This window comes from Halichoerus grypus, chromosome 3, assembly GCF_964656455.1.
Source record: "Halichoerus grypus chromosome 3, mHalGry1.hap1.1, whole genome shotgun sequence".
Taxonomy (NCBI): Eukaryota; Metazoa; Chordata; class Mammalia; order Carnivora; family Phocidae; genus Halichoerus; species Halichoerus grypus.
Window position 1 is genome coordinate 84,183,782 of NC_135714.1, and position 17,241 is coordinate 84,201,022.

Sequence of the window (17,241 nt, forward strand, 5' to 3'; positions counted from 1 at the left end):
GGAAATTGTTGAGAAATTTATAGAAACATTATAACCATTATACTCTAACTCCTTTTCCCAAAGGTTTAATTTTTATGAAAATATCTGCTTATAAAATAATAAAAAAAACCGCACATGGGGAAAGGATGAAACCTACCTTAGCTGTCATTTCTCTCATGTTCTCTTTGAGTTGGTGAGTTTCAGACTGAGGAACTTCTCGCAGCCTCTCGGCCATCTTGAGCCTTTCCATGCCCACTCGTGGCAGTGCTGCCTCTCCGGCTTCGAGCGGCTCCTGCAGTTGCTCCAGCTTGCTCAGGATTTCCTCAGCCTCATCGTCCTTTTCTTTCACATTGAAGGTCTGATCTTGTTGATCTTGAGGCTCCTGGATCTTAAGAGAATCCTAAAACAATAGAGTTGACAGCCAAAGATCCTTATTTTATTCTAGGGGAAAAGAAATCAGGACATTTTCTAAAACGATTAAGTCAGGATTCAGTGGCTCATTACAGAGCACTCCTTCCACTCTCCCACTCATCATTACTCAGGTATTGAACATTTATTTCCTGAGGGTTCATTGTGTTGTTACTATCCTATTAGAGGCTGGAGATACAATGGTAAATGAGACTTACATGATCTTTGCCCTCCTGAGACTTGCACTTTAGAGGGAAAGATAGACATTATGCCAAATCTTACCAAACAGAGGTTCTGGGTTCCTGCAGGGTATGTGGCAAACCTAACTTACCCTGAGTGGTTAGGAAGGGCTTCCTGGGGGATGGAAAGCTTCAGGTGAGAAGTGAAGGATGAGAGCACTAGTTAGGCAAGGGCATATGGAAATGATGCAGGCAGGGAGACCAGAACATCTGAAAGCCATGAGATGAAGCACAATGCTGGAGCATCATGAGCAGGGCTAAGAGTGAGCAGAAACAAGGCTGGAGACCAGCAAGGAATGGGATGCAGGGCCTCAGAGGCCCTGTGAGGGATTCCAGTCTTTAGTTCAAGAGTAGCAATAGAGTATTAAAGGGTTTTAAGAAGAAAAGATTACTTGGGTTCAGAATGGGGAATGAATTACAGAAGGAGAGGAATGAATATAGGGAGACCAATAAGGAGGCTACCACAGAAAGCCAGGAACAGAAATAATGGTGGCTTGGATTAAGGTGTTGGCAATGTGGGGAGAAAAGATGGAAGATTTCACACACACATACGTGCGCATGCACGCACACACACACACACACCTCTTAAAATCAACAAGGTTTGGTGCTTGGATTATAGAGTGAGTGGGAGGAAAGGATACTGGGAAAGGTGATTCTCAGATTTCAGTCTCAGGTACTGAGGAAGTGTCTTATGAGATGCTATAGGAATAGATTTAAAGAAGGAAAGAAAATGGTTTTTCTGGCTTTATCCTTTCCTATACTTTAGCATTGCTTTTTCTAAATCATTTTTAAATATTTAAGAAGACCACTGTCTTCTCTGAAGCATTTCTCTCAATTTCAACAGTTTTTAGTATTTATATTTTTAGTTCTGTTTCCAATCACTTCATAATTAAGAGACATTTAAAGAAAACATGATAGTAACATTATAACTACAACACAAGTGCTTCCTTTTCCAAAGACTTCTTATAAAACACTTATTAAATGGAAGGAAAGGATGAAACTTACTTCAGCCAACGTTTCTCTAATGTCTTCTTGCAGCTGGTCTTGTCCAACCTGAACTGCTTCTTGTATTGTTTGAAGGTTGTCTCTTTCCTCAGTTAGAGATTTTGTTTCTTCATGACTTTCTGGAAGTTTTTCAGTCAACTCAAGCCTTTCTATTTCTATGCATGCCGGTGTCACTGAATCCTTGGTTTTGGATTGCTTTTCCAATAGCTCCACTTCATCCATTGTTCCCTGAGTATCACTGACTTCTTTCACATTAGGCACTAGCTCCTGTTCCTCATGAAGCACTGGGATCTTGTGATATGCATAAAATACCAAGGTTACTATCTGGAGATTATTACCATAAATTTTTTTTGTACAGTGCCAAAAGGTGATTTTATTAAAGCACGGGGACAGGACCCATGGGCAGAAAGAGTTGCTGCTGTATTATCATAATTTTTTAAAGGGAAAAGATGAGGATATTATCCACAGAAATAAAAGTGATCCTGAACCCACAGCCTACTGTGGATCATGAACTCCAATTTATTCATTTTCTCTTGATTCCTACCAAAGCTATTCATGACTTTTCTGCTGGTCATATTCTGCCGGTCATATTCTGCCATGATTTTCTTTTGCTCCAGCTTACATCCAAAGTGAATCAATTCTTATACTTGACTAACACACTGTTAATTTAGTCAGTTGCACACTTCTTCATTTCTATACTAGTTCCCAAATGCCACAGGAGAAAAATCACCATTGAGCAGATTATATCTCAATAAACGAATGGTCCCTAATTCTCAGATTCAGATGAGCGCCAATGCTACGTCTCAATTTTTTTATGTTTACAGATTGATTCCCCTTTCCTATGGTCATTAGTGGTTCCATGTAACTTTGCATATCATATTTCTGCATTTTTCCTACTGGAATTGAGGGATTATTTTATATGCCCATACTCGGGGGGAGAGAACAACGTCTTAATCATATCTAGTTTCAATGGCTTGCACAGTGGCCTTTAACACAGGTTGGTTCAGTTATCCCAATGTTTCATTTTCTCTATAGCACTTGCCATTATCTCAAATTATCTTATTCATTTGTTTGCTTATTTACCAGTTATCTCTTTCCACTAGAGTAAGCTCTATGATCATAGAAATTTTGTTCACCTTGTTCCCATTTTATTTCTATAACCCAGGACTCTGCCTGCCACATTACAGACTCAACAAATAGTATCCAATAAATGAATGAACTATTAACACAGTCACTACTTATTACTCATCTTTCCTTGAAATAAAAAAGAAAAGAAGGGACAAAGGAGAGAAGAGACAAACCTTTTCTTGTAATTCAATATTGGATTTTTCTAAGTCCTTCTGAATATTTATTATTTGAGCTGTCTTCTCAGAAATGTTTTTTCTTAGTTCATCAATAGTTTCTTCTTGTTCTTTAAGATGAACGCGAGTAATTTTTAGTTCTTCTTTTGTTTCTAGACCCTTTATTAGCAAGTGGAATTTAAAGAATATTATAACCACATCATCCTAACATTGCCTCCCCCTTTTCCAATTGGCTCTGTTTTAAAGAAACATTTAATAGATGAAAGAAAAGGGTAATAACTTACTCTAACTTCGATTTCTTTTATGTATCCTTTAAGTTTCTCTCTCTCTATTTCAAATGATTCCTGTAATTCCTTTAGATCATTTCTTTCTTTGGTTATGGATTTCATTTCCTCATAATTTTCATGGAGCTTCTGAGCCAACTCTAGCCTCTCCATTTCTATACGTTCTAATGTTAATTCTTGGTTCCTTAATTCATTCTTCAAATTCTCCATTTCATTCATCTTTTCCTGCATCTCATTCATTTCTTCTTGTACACTAAGAAGTTGTAGCTGTTTTTCTTGTAGTTGTTGGTTCTTAAGAAATAAAATTTTTAATTACCATTTTGCCTATATACTCTTAAAATCTCATGTAAAATGTACTTTGCTGAACGGAAATAATCATTATCACAGCCCTGCCTACACTCCCAATGTAAACAGACAAGAGCTTTAAAAGTAAAGTATCCTTCTAAGCATAGTGACTGTAGTAGGTTGAATAGTGTCCTACCCAAAATTCAAGTCGATTCAGAACTTCAGAATATGACCTTACTTGGAAGTATGGTTTTTGCACACGTAATTAATTAAGGATTGAGAAGAAATCCTATTGGATTAGGGTGGGCCCTAAATGGAATGAGAGTGCCCTTATAAGAGGCAAAAAAGGACACACAGAGACACAGAGAAAGTCCTGTGAAGATGGAGGCAGAGATAAGAGTGATAGAGCTATAAGCCCAGGACACCAAGCAGAGCTGGGAGCCAAGGATAGTTATTAGACACAAGATTCTTCCCTAGAGCCTTCAGAGGAGTATGGTATTGCCAGCAACTTGATTTTGGACCTCTACAATCCAGAAATCTGACAATAAATTTCTGTTGTTCTTTAGCCACCAAGTTTATGGTAATTTGATACAGAGGGTCTAGGAAACTAACACAGTGTCAGTAGGTTAATCAAGGAGGAAAAGTGAAAATGAGAAAAACTTGAAAAGAGACTAATTAAATTTAAAGGTATAGTTGCCAAATAACTGTAATTCCTCATCTCTTAAAAACTTTTGGATACTCTATTTTTACTTCTAATAAGGTCCTTATGGGGTGGCCCAAAAAACACTGAGGCATTAACTTTTTTTTAAATTAAACTTATTTAAATTCAATTTAATTAACATATAGTGTATTATTAGTTTCAGAGGTAGAATTTAGTGATTTATCAGTTGCATATAACACCCAGTGCTCATTACTTCAAGTGCCCTCCCCAATGCCCATCACCCAGTTACCCCATCCCTCTACCCACCTCCCCTCCAGCAACCTTCAGTTTGTTGCCTATAGTTAAGAATTTCTTATGTTTTGCCTCCCTCCCTGTTTTCGTCTTATTTTTCCTTTCCTTCCCTTATGTTCATCTGTTTTGTTTCTTAAATTCCACCTATGAGTGCAATCATATGGTATTTGTCTTTCTCTGACTTGTTTCGCTTAGCATAGTAACTTCTAGCTCCATCCACATCATTGCAAATGGTAAGATTTCATTTTTTTTGATGGCCGAGTCATATTTCATTGTAAATATATATATATACCACATCTTCTCTATCTATTCATCTGTTGGCAGACATCTGGGCTCTTCCCATATTGTGGCTATTGTGCACATTGCTGCTATACACACTGGAGTGAATGTGCCCCTTCGAATCACTGTTGGTATCCTTTGGATAAATACCCAGTAGTTTTATTGCCAGGCTGTAGGGTAGCTCTATTTTTAACTTTTTCAGGAACCTCCATACTGTTTTCCAGAGTGGCTGCACCAATTTGCATTTCCACCAACAGTGTAAGAGGGTTCCCCTTTCTCTGCATCCTTGCCAACATGTGTTGTTTCCTGAGTTGTTATTTTTAGTGAGGTATTAACTTTTTTTAAAGTTAATAAATATGTATAAGTCTCTCTCTTTATTTTTTTCAATTCAGTTTATTAACAAATAATGTATTATTAGTTTCAGAGGTAGAGGTCAGTGATTCATCAATCTTATATAATACCCAGTGCTCAGTACTAAGGTGTTAACTTTTACATAAGCCTATTAATTTCACTTCTTTAGGATGAGTATGAAGCAGACATCAGGTTTTAGTAAATTTAATTAGGTTATAGTGGAAGGGAGGAGAATTAAGAGAATATATATTAAGAGAAAAACATTTCACAGAAGCGCAATGGAAATCACAATATATTATTTATAATGCATGTGGCACTGTCCTTAGAGTAAATAGAAAGACCTCAGTGGGTACATTTTAGAATTACTTGGGTAATACAATTATTACAAGAGTCTTAGCTCTTATACAAATATTACAACAGCACCTTACTTCCATAAAAGAAATGAGTCAGGAAACTGTAAATGTCTAAGAGATGGTAACAGTCATAAATCTTACATTTTAAAGAATCACTACTATATCTTTATAAAGGCAGGATCTTTGTGTTATTGACTAATGGATCTCAAGACCCAGAACAGCATCTGGGCTATGGGGAGTTCCCAATAAGTTTCTGATGAATAAATATATTATATGATAATTTAGATGAATCAAAGCCTTCTCTCTCATCTAAAGATTAGGGTAATATAATCCTCACAAAGAGTGTTGGTTAAGATATAGGTATGAGTTGAAACTGTCCACATAAATAATTAGCATTAAAATGTGTTCATTTGGGAGATACATGCTATTTCTAGAACTTAGCTCTACAGCAATCAAAATGTATTAAAAAAAAAAAGTTTAGTCAGGAAATATAATATGGCTAGGAAGGTAACTTTAAAAATTCACCTTTTCCTTTAGCTTTTCTTCAACTTCTGCTAATTTCTCATAGGTCCTAGAAAGCTCTTCCTCTTTCTTTATGGTGTGGTTCTTTTCTTGTACAATGATCTCTTGTTGCTTTTTAAGTTCATCTCCAAGAATTCTTAATTCTTCTTGGTTTTCAATAGTCTAGAATTAAAAAAAAGTTGAGATTAAAATCAGTATTACCTTACATTTATAAAATCAGGTAAAAATCAGCATTTACTTCAGCCTAAAAATGAAGAAATCATGGCAAATTCTATTGGAAAAGACTACCTTAAAAAAAAAGTCTTTAATTTAATCATATAGATGCCAAGCATCTGCTTTTTATGCTGTTTCTTTATTGCTCCACCTATATTCCTATCATGAAAATTAGAACTGGATTTGGTATTCTGTCTTGAGAGGTTTTCCCATTTTCTACCCTTAAGCCAAAGGAGACTGTTTCTAAGCTTTCATGGACTGATGACAAGACTACAGTTATGGGCTTTTCATATGCTAGAATGGTTATGATTTAGGGCACCAGTTAACAGCAAGCTCAAAATGGCAGCCATCCTTTGCTAGCATGACTCGGGCTACCCTAGTTATAAGCTTAAACAGTGACATTCTCAAGTATCATGACCATAAAAACATTGTAAATATGAGACCAAGAACAGACTATGACTTTTGTCTGTATTCTTTTTTAAACTTAGCTCTTCTGACTAAACAGACAATCCCAAGAAATATGGAAAATTACACAAAAGGTCAGGTTCTCCTGAAATCCACAGCAAACTTCTAAAAATGTGAATTTCAATCTATACATATTATATTGTTCCAAATACAGTAACAAAGACTAAAGTAGATTTGACAATATGGCAAACATTAACAACAAATAATTAAAAATGAAGTTTAAAAATTATAACAGAATAAAAGAGAAACATTTAGGAACAAATTTAACAAAATATGGACAAAACCTGTACACTAAAATCTACAACACATCACTGAGAGAACAGATGATTTATAGAAAGATATGCAATGGCCAATAAGCATATGAAAAGATGATCAATATCCTTAATCATTAAGGAAAGGCAAATGAAAACAGTGAGGTACATACCCAATAGGATGGCTAAAATTGAAAACACCAATAATAGGAAGCATTGGTGAGGATGTGGAGCCATCAGAATTCTCTTAATTTGCTTATGGGAATGTAAAATGGTACAACTACTTTGGAAATCAGTCTAGTAATTTGCTATGACCCTGCTATTCCATTTAGATACCCCAGAGAAATTAAAAAAAAAATGTTCATAAAAAGTTTTGTATAAGAATGTTTACAGCAGCTTCACTCAAAATAGCCAAACACTGGAGAGAACTCAAGTTTCCATCAACAGGAGAAAGGCAAAACAACTTGTGGCCTATTCATACATGGAACACTACCCAGCAATAAAAAGGAATGTAAAAAAGTAAGGTACAAAAGAGTACATGCTGTATGATTCTATTTGTATGGAGTTCTAGAAGAGACAAAGTGACCTATGCTTAAAAACCATTAGGACAGTGATTATATGGAGTAGAGAGTGAGATTAGAACTGACTGGGTCAAGGCACAAGAGAACTCTGTAGGGTGAGGCAAATGTTCTATATACCTTGACTGGGGTGGAGGGTACACAAGTAGAGATGTTTGTCAAAAGTCATCAGACTATACAATTGCAACAGATACATTTCTCACATGTAAATTATGCCTCAGTATAGTTGTAAAAATCCAGAACATACAAGACAAAAACATACTGCTAAGTATACAGTGCTAAATCCTACCATTTCAATATTTTCCCTTAGGTCAGTCTGTAATTGTTCCTTTTCTGCTGTAATACTCTCTAACATTTGTTGCAGTTCATTTTTCTCCTGTATTAAAGAAAATATCTTTCTCTGTTGCTCAGTTAGCTCATTATCTTCAACATTCGCAATCAGGGTTTGAGTATTTTTGGCCTTCAAATTCTGTTTTTTATCTGTGTCAACCATCTAAAATATAAATAGATTAAAGAAGAATTTCTCAGTTAATAACAATTTTAATAATAATAAAAATTGCCAAAACTTACATTACTTATTATTTACCAGGCACTATTTTCATATATTGACACATTTAATCTTCACTCTAACCTTATGAGATAGGTACTAGTATTATTTCCATTCGACAGATGAGGAAATTGAATGCAAGAGAGGATGATAGGTCACTTGCCCAAGGTCACTCAGGTTTTGAAGCCAAGAGGTCTGGCTCCAGAGTTTGTGCCCTTAAGCATACTCTTGTTCATGGATAAGAACTACCTGGACAGCTGTAGCTAATTAACAATTATCTTCATGTATGATGATGGGTCAACCTAATTTTATGAAAGAATAAACCACCTTGAACTCCACCACTTTCTTTCCATCAAAAGCTGGAAATGATTCTCTATCCCCCACTCCCAACAAATCATTATTTTCAGAAGCAGTCATATTCACAAAAGGTTGGAGTTTTATCATATGAGAGGGCAAAATAACTTTGATAAAAATAGATTTCATATTATAGTAGTATAGTCCACCTTTTAAAAATATATACTTTTTATACACTGCTTAAGAAAAGCATGTTATATAAATTCATTTATCCATAAACAAGTCTTAAGCAAAGGTACCCTAACATGTGTACGCCTTGAGAAAGTGAGACAAAGACTAACATTACAATCATTGGTATGAAATTAGGGTATCACTATGTAACCATACACATCCAGGAAATACAGCTCCATAGCGGCTATATATGTTTTAAAAAGTTTTAATAATAGGGATAATAATAGTCAGTTAAGCATCTGACTCGATTTCGGCTTGGGTTATGATCTCAGGGTTGTGAGATCTAGCTCTGTGTCAGGCACTGTGTTCAGTGGGGAGTCAGCTTGAGATTCTCTTTTCCTCTCTCTGCCCCTCCCCCTGCTCTCTCTCTCAAATAAATAAATAAAAGCTTTAAAAAAAGTTTTAATAATAATCTACAATTACATTTGAAAAAATTGAAAAATAAAGAGAGAAAAAAACCATCCAATGTCACCAGCTTCACACAACCCACTACTAGAATTCTAGAATATTTCCTTTCAGAGTCTGTTCTTGAAAAAATTTTTCTTGAACACAGTAATTATGATTAATAAATACAGAATTCAGTTTTGCTCTTTTCCATTTAGATCACATGCATTTTCCCATGCTGTTACATAATCTTCAACTTATAATTTTTAGTAGTTGCTCAATTCTCTAGAGTGGGTTTGGACAAACCATACTTTATTTAACTATTCTCTTACTGTTGGCAGTATGCATGAGTTTCTGACAATGGCAAACACAGGGCTAACTACATGAGAACTTAAGGTAAGGAACAGATAGTCATTGGGACTAGTTTGTCAGATACTATACTTCAGAATCTCATATCTGTGCTCCTAAACATAGGAATGTACACAAAGACAAAGCAGGCTGAGACAAGGTATGTGAGAATACCCAAGGGACATTTCAGAAATGAACCCAGCCTAGAAAGTATTTCAGCTATCATGAACAATATCTAACATATCTTATTATTAAATAAAGAAAAAGAATTGTGTCATTTATATGAGATAGGCTTACTAATCATTGTTTAAAATTTGTGTTGAGACACACTAGAGAAACTGCATTTCTAGAGAGAGAAACATCAAGCAGGATTTAAAGTGGGCACTCTGAGGGGGAGGAGCAAGATGGCGGAGGAGTAGGAGACCTGGATTTCGTCTGGTCGCAGGAATTCAGCTCGATAGGGATCAAACCATTCTGAACACCTACGAACTCAACAGGAGATCTAAGGAAAGAATAGCAACAACTATCTGAACAGAAAAGTGACCACTTTCTGGAAGGTAGGTCGTGCAGAGAAGTGAATCTGAGGCGATATTCGGGAGGATAGATGGAGGGGGAGGGGGCCTCCGTCAGCCGCTTCTGGCAAGTGATAGAGCAGCGGGGCACAAAATCAGAACTTTTATTTATTTTTTTTTTAAAAGATTTTTTTTTTTTTTTTTATTTGAGAGAGAGAGAGAATGAGAGACAGAGAGCATGAGAGGGGGGAAGGTCAGAGGGAAAAGCAGACTCCCTGCCAAGCAGGGAGCCCGATGCGGGACTCGATCCTGGGACTCCAGGATCATGACCTGAGCTGAAGGCAGTCGCTTAACCAACTGAGCCACCCAGGCGCCCAAAATCAGAACTTTTAAGAAGTTGGCTCTGCTGAGGGACATTGCTCCAGTGGCTAAGCAAGGGGTGTCCCTCACTGGGACAGTGTGGTCTCAGGACCCTCAGAGTCACAGGAAGACCGGGGGTGCCAGAGTGTGGCAGAGCTCCCAGGTATCACAGCGGGGAAGCCAGCTGCAGAGACAGAGCCGAGGCGTGGGCTTTCAGCTCAGGGTTGCCATAAACCATGATCCGCGGCACAGTCAGGCCACTGCTCCTCCAGCAGGGACCCAACAAGTGGCAGATCGGGGAGACTCCCCTTCCTCCCCCGGGAGGAGTGGCGCGGGAGCGCACCACAGGGATCTGCTGGGTTTGGAGACTCCAGATGGGGTCAGGTGCCAGAAACAGAAATGCTTGGTCACAGGCTAGGTGAGCACAGAGTGCGGCCAGAGACCGGGGAGACGGGACTGATTGACTGCTTTTCTCTGGGGGCACACTGAGGAGTGGGGCCCCGAGTTCTTGGATCCTCTGGGGCGGAGATTGGGAGGCCCCATTTTCACTCTCATCCTCCAAAGCTGCACGGAAAGCTCGCAAGGAACGAAAGCTCCCGAGAGCAAACCCCAGCAGATTACTTAGCCTGGACCCGGCAAGGGCGGGGCAGTCCGCCTCTGGCAAAGACATTTGGGAACCACGGCAACAGGCCCCTCCCCCAGAAGATCAGCAAGAACAGCCAGCCAAGACCAAGTTTACCGATCAATGAGAATGGCAGAACTCCAGCGCTAGGGGAACACTGCACATAGAATTCATGGCTTTTTTCCCATGATTCTTTAGTCTTTCAAAGTTGATTTTTTTCTTTAACTGTTTTTTTTTTTTTTTGAAGTTTTCTTTTTCCCTTTTTCAACCAACATCTTATCAATCCCTTTTTAAAAAAATCTTTTTTATTTTTCATTTTTAGAGTCATATTCTATCCCTTCATAGTAGTTACCCTTATTTTTGGTATATATATATATATATATATATATAAGTTGTTCTCTCTTTAAAATTTTGGGATACAGTTTCTTCTAACAGATCAAAATATACCCTAAATCTAGTGTATGGCTTTGTTCTAGTCTCCTGCCTGATCACATTCTCTCCCTTTTTTTTTTTAAATCCTCTTCTTTCTTTTTTCAACCAACTTCTTATCTTATCAATTCCTTTTATAAAATCTTTTATAATTTTCATCTTTACAGTCGTATTCCATCCCTTCATCGTATTAACCCTTATTTTTGTACATATATAAGTTATTCTTTCTTTAAAATTTTGGGAAGCACTTTCTTCTAACAGACCAAAATTCACCCAAAATCTAGTGTGTGGCACTGATCTATGCACCAGCCTGATCATATTTGATCATATTCTATTTTCTTTGTTTTTGTTTGTTTTTATCTTTTTCTTTTTCTTCTTTCTTTCCCTTTCTTTTCCCCCAGTTTCAGGTCTTTTCTTATTTGTTTAGTATATATTTTCTGGGGACGTTGTTACCCTGTTAGCATTTTGTTCCCTCATTCATCTATTCTACTCTGGACAAAATGACAAGACGGAAAAAATCACCTCAACAAAAAGAACAAGAGGCAGTACCGACTACCAGGGACCTAATCAATACAGACATTAGTAAGATGTCAGAACTAGAGTTCAGAATGATGATTTAAAAGATACTAGCTGGGCTTGAAAAAAAACATGGAAGTTATTAGAGAAACCCTTTCTGGAGAAATAAAAGAACTAAAATCTAACCAAGTTGAAATCAAAAAGGTTATTAATGAGATGCAATCAAAAATGGAGGCTCTAACTGCTAGGATAAATGAGGCAGAAGAAAAAATTAGTGATACAGAAGACCAAATGATGGAAAATAAAGAAGCTGAGAAAAAGAGAGATAAACAACTACTGGATCACAGGGGCAGAATTCGAGAGATAAGTGATACCATAAGAGAAAACAACATTAGAATAATTGGGATCCCAGAAGAAGAAGAAAGAGAAAGGGGGGCAGAAGGTATATTGGAGCAAATTATAGCAGAGAACTTCCCTAATTTGGGGAAGGAAACAGGCATCAAAATCCAGGAGGCACAGAGAACCCCCCTCAAAATCAATAAAAATAGGTCAACACCCCGACATCTAATAGTAAAACTTACAAGTCTCAGAGACAAAGAGAAAATCCTGAAAGCAGCTCAGGAGAAGAGATCTGTAACCTACAATGGTAGGAACATTAGATTGGCAACAGACCTATCCACAGAAACCTGGCAGGCCAGAAAGGACTGGCATGATATATTCAGAGCACTAAATGAGAAAAATATGCAACTAAGAATACTGGTCCCAGCTAGGCTGTCATTGAAAACAGAAGGAGAGATAAAAAGCGTCCAGGACAAACAAAAACTAAAGGAATTTGCAAACAGGAAACCAGCCCTACAAGAAATATTGAAAGAGGTCCTCTAAGGAAAGAGAGCCTAAAAGTAACATAGACCAGAAAGGAACACAGACAATATACAGGAACAGTCACCTTACAGGCAATACAATGGCACTAAATTCATATCTTTCAATAGTTACCCTGAATGTAAATGGGCTAATGCCCCAATCAAAAGACACAGGGTATCAGACTGGATAAAAAAACAAGACCCATTGATATGCTGTCTGCAAGAGACTCATTTTAGACCCAAAGACACCCCCAGATTGAAAGTGAGGGGGTGGAAAACCATTTACCATGCTAATGGACACCAAAAGAAAGCTGGGGTGGCAATCCTTATATCAGACAAATTAGATTTTAAACCAAAGACTGTAATAAGAGATGAGGAAGGACACTATATCCTACTTAGAGGGTCTATGCAACAAGAAGATATTACAATTGTAAATATCTATGCCCCTAACATGGGAGCAGCCAATTATATAAGGCAATTAATAACAAAAGCAAAGAAACACATTGACAACAATACAATAATAGTGGGGGACTTTAACACCCCCCTCACTGAAATGGACAGATCATCTAAGCAAAAGATCAACAAGGAAATAAAGACTTTAAATGACAAACTGGACCAAATGGACTTCACAGATATATTCAGAACATTCCGTCCCAAAGCGACAGAATACACATTCTTCTCTAGTGCCCATGGAACATTCTCCAGAATAGATCACATCCTAGGTCACAAATCAGGTCTCAACCGGTACCAAAAGATTGGGATCATTCCCTGCATATTTTCAGACCACAATGCTTTGAAACTAGAAGTCAATGACAAGAGGAAAGTCAGAAAGAACTCAAATACATGGAGGCTAAAGAGCATCCTACTAAAGAATGAATGGGTCAACCAGGAAATTAAAGAAGAATTAAAAAAATTCATAGAAACAAATGAAAATGAAAACACAACTGTTCAAAATCTTTGGGATGCAGCAAAGGCGGTCCTAAGAGGAAAGTATATAGCGATACAAGTCTTTCTCAAGAAACAAGAAAGGTCTCAAATACACAACCTAACCCTACACCTAAAGGAGCTGGAGAAAGAACAGCAAATAAAGCCTAAACCCAGAAGAAGAAGAGAAATAATAAAGATCAGAGCAGAAATCAATGAAATAGAAACCAAAAGAACAGTAGAACAGATCAACGAAACTAGGAGCTGGTTCTTTGAAAGAATTAACAAAATTGATAAACCCCTGGCCAGACTTATCAAAAAGAAAAGAGAAATGACCCAGATAAATAAAATCATGAATGAAAGAGGAGAGATCACAACCAACACCAAAGAAATACAAACAATTACAAGAACATATTATGAGCAACTATATGCCAGCAAATTAGATAACCTGGAAGAAATGGATGCATTCCTAGAGATGTATAAACTACCAAAACTGAACCAGGAAGAAATAGAAAACCTGAACAGACCCATAACCACTAAGGAAATTGAAGCAGTAATCAAAAATATCCCAACAAACAAGAGCCCAGGGCCAGATGGCTTCCCAGGGGAATTCTACCAAACATTTCAAGAAGAATTAATACCTATTTTTCTGAAACTGGTCCAAAAAATAGAAATGGAAGGAAAACTTCCAAACTCGTTTTATGAGGCCACCATTACCTTGATCCCAAACCAGACAAAGACCCCATCAAAAAGGAGAACTAAAGACCAATATCCTTGATGAACATGGAGGCAAAAATTCTCACCAAAATACTAGCCAATAGGATCCAACAGTAGATTAAAAGGATTATTCACCACGACCAAGTGGGATTTATCCCTGGGCTGCAAGGTTGGTTCAACATCCCCAAATCAATCAATGTGATACAATACATTAATAAAAGAAAGAACAAGAACCATATGATCCTCTCAATAGATGCAGAAAAAGCATTTGACAAAGTACAACATTCTTTCCTGATCAAAATTCTTCAGACTATAGGGATAGAGGGTACATACCTCAATATCATAAAAGCCATCTATGAAAAACCTACAGCGAATATCATTGTCAATGGGGAAAAACTGAGAGCTTTCCCCGTAACGTCAGGAACACGGCAGGGATGTCCACTATCAATACCACTGCTATTCAACATAGTATTAGAAGTCCTAGCCACAGCAATCAGACAACAAAAGAAATAAAAGGCATCCAAATCGGCAAAGAAGAAGTCAAATTCTCACTCTTTGCAGATGATATGATACTTTATGTGGAAAACCCAAAAGACTCCACCCCAAAACTGCTAGAACTCATACAGGAATTCAGGAAAGTGGCAGGATATAAAATCAATGCACAGAAATCAGTTGCATTCCTATACATCAACAAGACAGAAGAAAGAGAAATTAAGGAGTCTCCCATTTACAATTGCACCCAAAAGCATAAGATACCTAGGAATAAATCTAAGCAAGGAGGCAAAGAATCTGTACTCAGAAAAGTATAAAATACTCATGAAAGAAATTGAGGAAGACACAAAGAAACGGAAAAACGTTCCATGCTCATGGATCGGAAGAACAAATATTGTGAAGATGTCAATGCTACCTAGAGCAATCTACACATTCAATGCAAGCCCTATCAAAATGCCATCCACTTTTTTCAAAGAAATGGAACAAATAATCCTAAAATTTGTATGGAACCAGAAAAGACCCTGAATAGCCAGAGGAATGCTGAAAAAGAAAAGCAAAGCTGGTGGCATCACAATTCCGGACTTCAAGCTGTATTACAAAGCTGTAATCATCAAGACAGTATGGTCCTGGCACAAAAACAGACACATAGATCAAAGGAACAGAATAGAGAGCCCAGAAATGGACCCTCAACTCTATGGTCAACTAATCTTTGACAAAGCAGGAAAGAATGTCCAATGGAAAAAAGACAGTCTCTTCAACAAATGGTGTTGGGAAAATTGGACAGCCACATGGAGAAGAATGAAACTGGACCATTTCCTTACACCACACACAAAAATAGACTTAAAGTGGTTGAAAGAACTCAGTGTGAGACAGGACTCCATCAAAATCCTAAAGGAGAACACAGGCAGCAACCTCTTTGACCTCAGCTGCAGCAACTACTTCCTAGAAACATCGCCAAAGGCAAGGGAAGCAAGGGCAAAAATGAACTATTGGGACTTCATCAAGATAAAAAGCTTTTGCACAGCAAAAGAAATAGTCAACAAAACCAAAGACAACCGACAGAATGGGAGAAGATATTTGCAAATGACATACCAGATAAAGGGCTAGTATCCAAAATCTATAAAGAACTTATCAAATTCAACATCCAAAGAACAACTAATCCAATCAAGAAATGGGCAGAAGACATGAACAGACATTTTTCCAAAGAAGACATCCAAATGGCCAACAGACACATGAAAAAGTGCTCAACATCACTTGGCATCAGGGAAATCCAAATCAAAACCTCAATGAGATACCACCTCACACCAGTCAGAATGGCTAAAATTAACAAGTCAGGAAATGACAGATGTTGGTGGGGATGCAGAGAAAGGGGAACCCTCCTACACTGTTAGTGGGAATGCAAGCTGGTGCAGCCACTCTGGAAAACAGTATGGAGGTTCCTCAAAAAGTTGAAAATAGAGCTACCATACGATCCAGCAATTACACTACTGGGTATTTACCCCAAAGATACAAATATAGGGATCCAAAGGGGTACGTGCACCCTGATGTTTATAGCAGCAATGTCCACAATAACCAAACTGTGGAAAGAGCCAAGATGTCCATCGACAGATAAATGGATAAAGAAGATGTGGTATATATATACAATGGAATATTATGCAACCATCAAAAGGAATGAAATCTTGCCATTTGCAACGACGTGGATGGAACTGGAGATTATTATGCTGAGTGAAATAAATCAGAGAAAGATGTGTATCATATGATCTCACTGATATGAGGAATTCTTAATCTCAGAAAACAAACTGAGGGTTGCTGGAGTGGTGGGGAGCGGGAGGGATGGGGTGGCTGGGTGATAAACATTGGGGAGGGTATGTGCTATGGTGAGCGCTGTGAATTGTGTAAGCCTGTTGAATCACAGATCTGTACCTCTGAAACAAATAATACATTATATGTTTAAAAAAAAAAAAGAAGATAGCAGGAGGGGAAGAATGAAGGGGGGGAAATCGGAGGGGGAGACGAACCATGAGAGACTATGGACTCTGAAAAACAAACTGAGGGTTCTAGAGGGGAGGGGGGTGGGGGGATGGGTTAGCCCGGTGATGGGTATTAAAGAGGGCACGTACTGCATGGAGCACTGCGTGTTATATGCAAACAATGAATCATGGAACACTACATCAAAAACTAATGATGTAATGTATGGTGATTAACATAATAAAAAAATAAAGTGGGCACTCTAAGGGGAATCATGAGAGACCTACTAATGCAGCCCCTTGGGGTCCAGATGAACAGAGGGGTCCATCTGGGATTCCATTATGAACATGGTAACAGAAGACTAAGCTGATCCTAGCCTTCCATCCCAGATTTGAGACACCCCAAGAAACAGAAAAGCCCTAGTTGGACCTTTTTTATCAACATAGATGATTCTAGCATAAACTTAATACCACACACCAGCTGGTCCCAGTGAATAGAACTCTCTTTTTCCCTCACTCCTCTGCTATTGCCCCTTCTCATGGGGCCCTATAATTGCATTTTTGCATCTGTTT

The 17,241-nt window shown here is 37.8% G+C and overlaps 1 protein-coding gene across 2 annotated transcripts in view; it reads right to left on the minus strand.

The window, feature by feature from the left end:
- Nucleotides 1-17,241, minus strand: part of CENPE (centromere protein E) — an 82,471-nt gene that overhangs the window by 32,537 nt on the left and 32,693 nt on the right. For both annotated transcript variants that reach the window (XM_078069036.1, XM_078069035.1), the window contains 6 exons: nucleotides 7,755-7,958; nucleotides 5,962-6,120; nucleotides 3,217-3,507; nucleotides 2,933-3,091; nucleotides 1,632-1,922; nucleotides 137-379 (listed from right to left, as the gene is read on the minus strand). In XM_078069036.1, coding sequence (XP_077925162.1) covers nucleotides 137-379; nucleotides 1,632-1,922; nucleotides 2,933-3,091; nucleotides 3,217-3,507; nucleotides 5,962-6,120; nucleotides 7,755-7,958 — 1,347 coding nt within the window. The remainder of the gene's footprint in view (nucleotides 1-136; nucleotides 380-1,631; nucleotides 1,923-2,932; nucleotides 3,092-3,216; nucleotides 3,508-5,961; nucleotides 6,121-7,754; nucleotides 7,959-17,241) is intronic.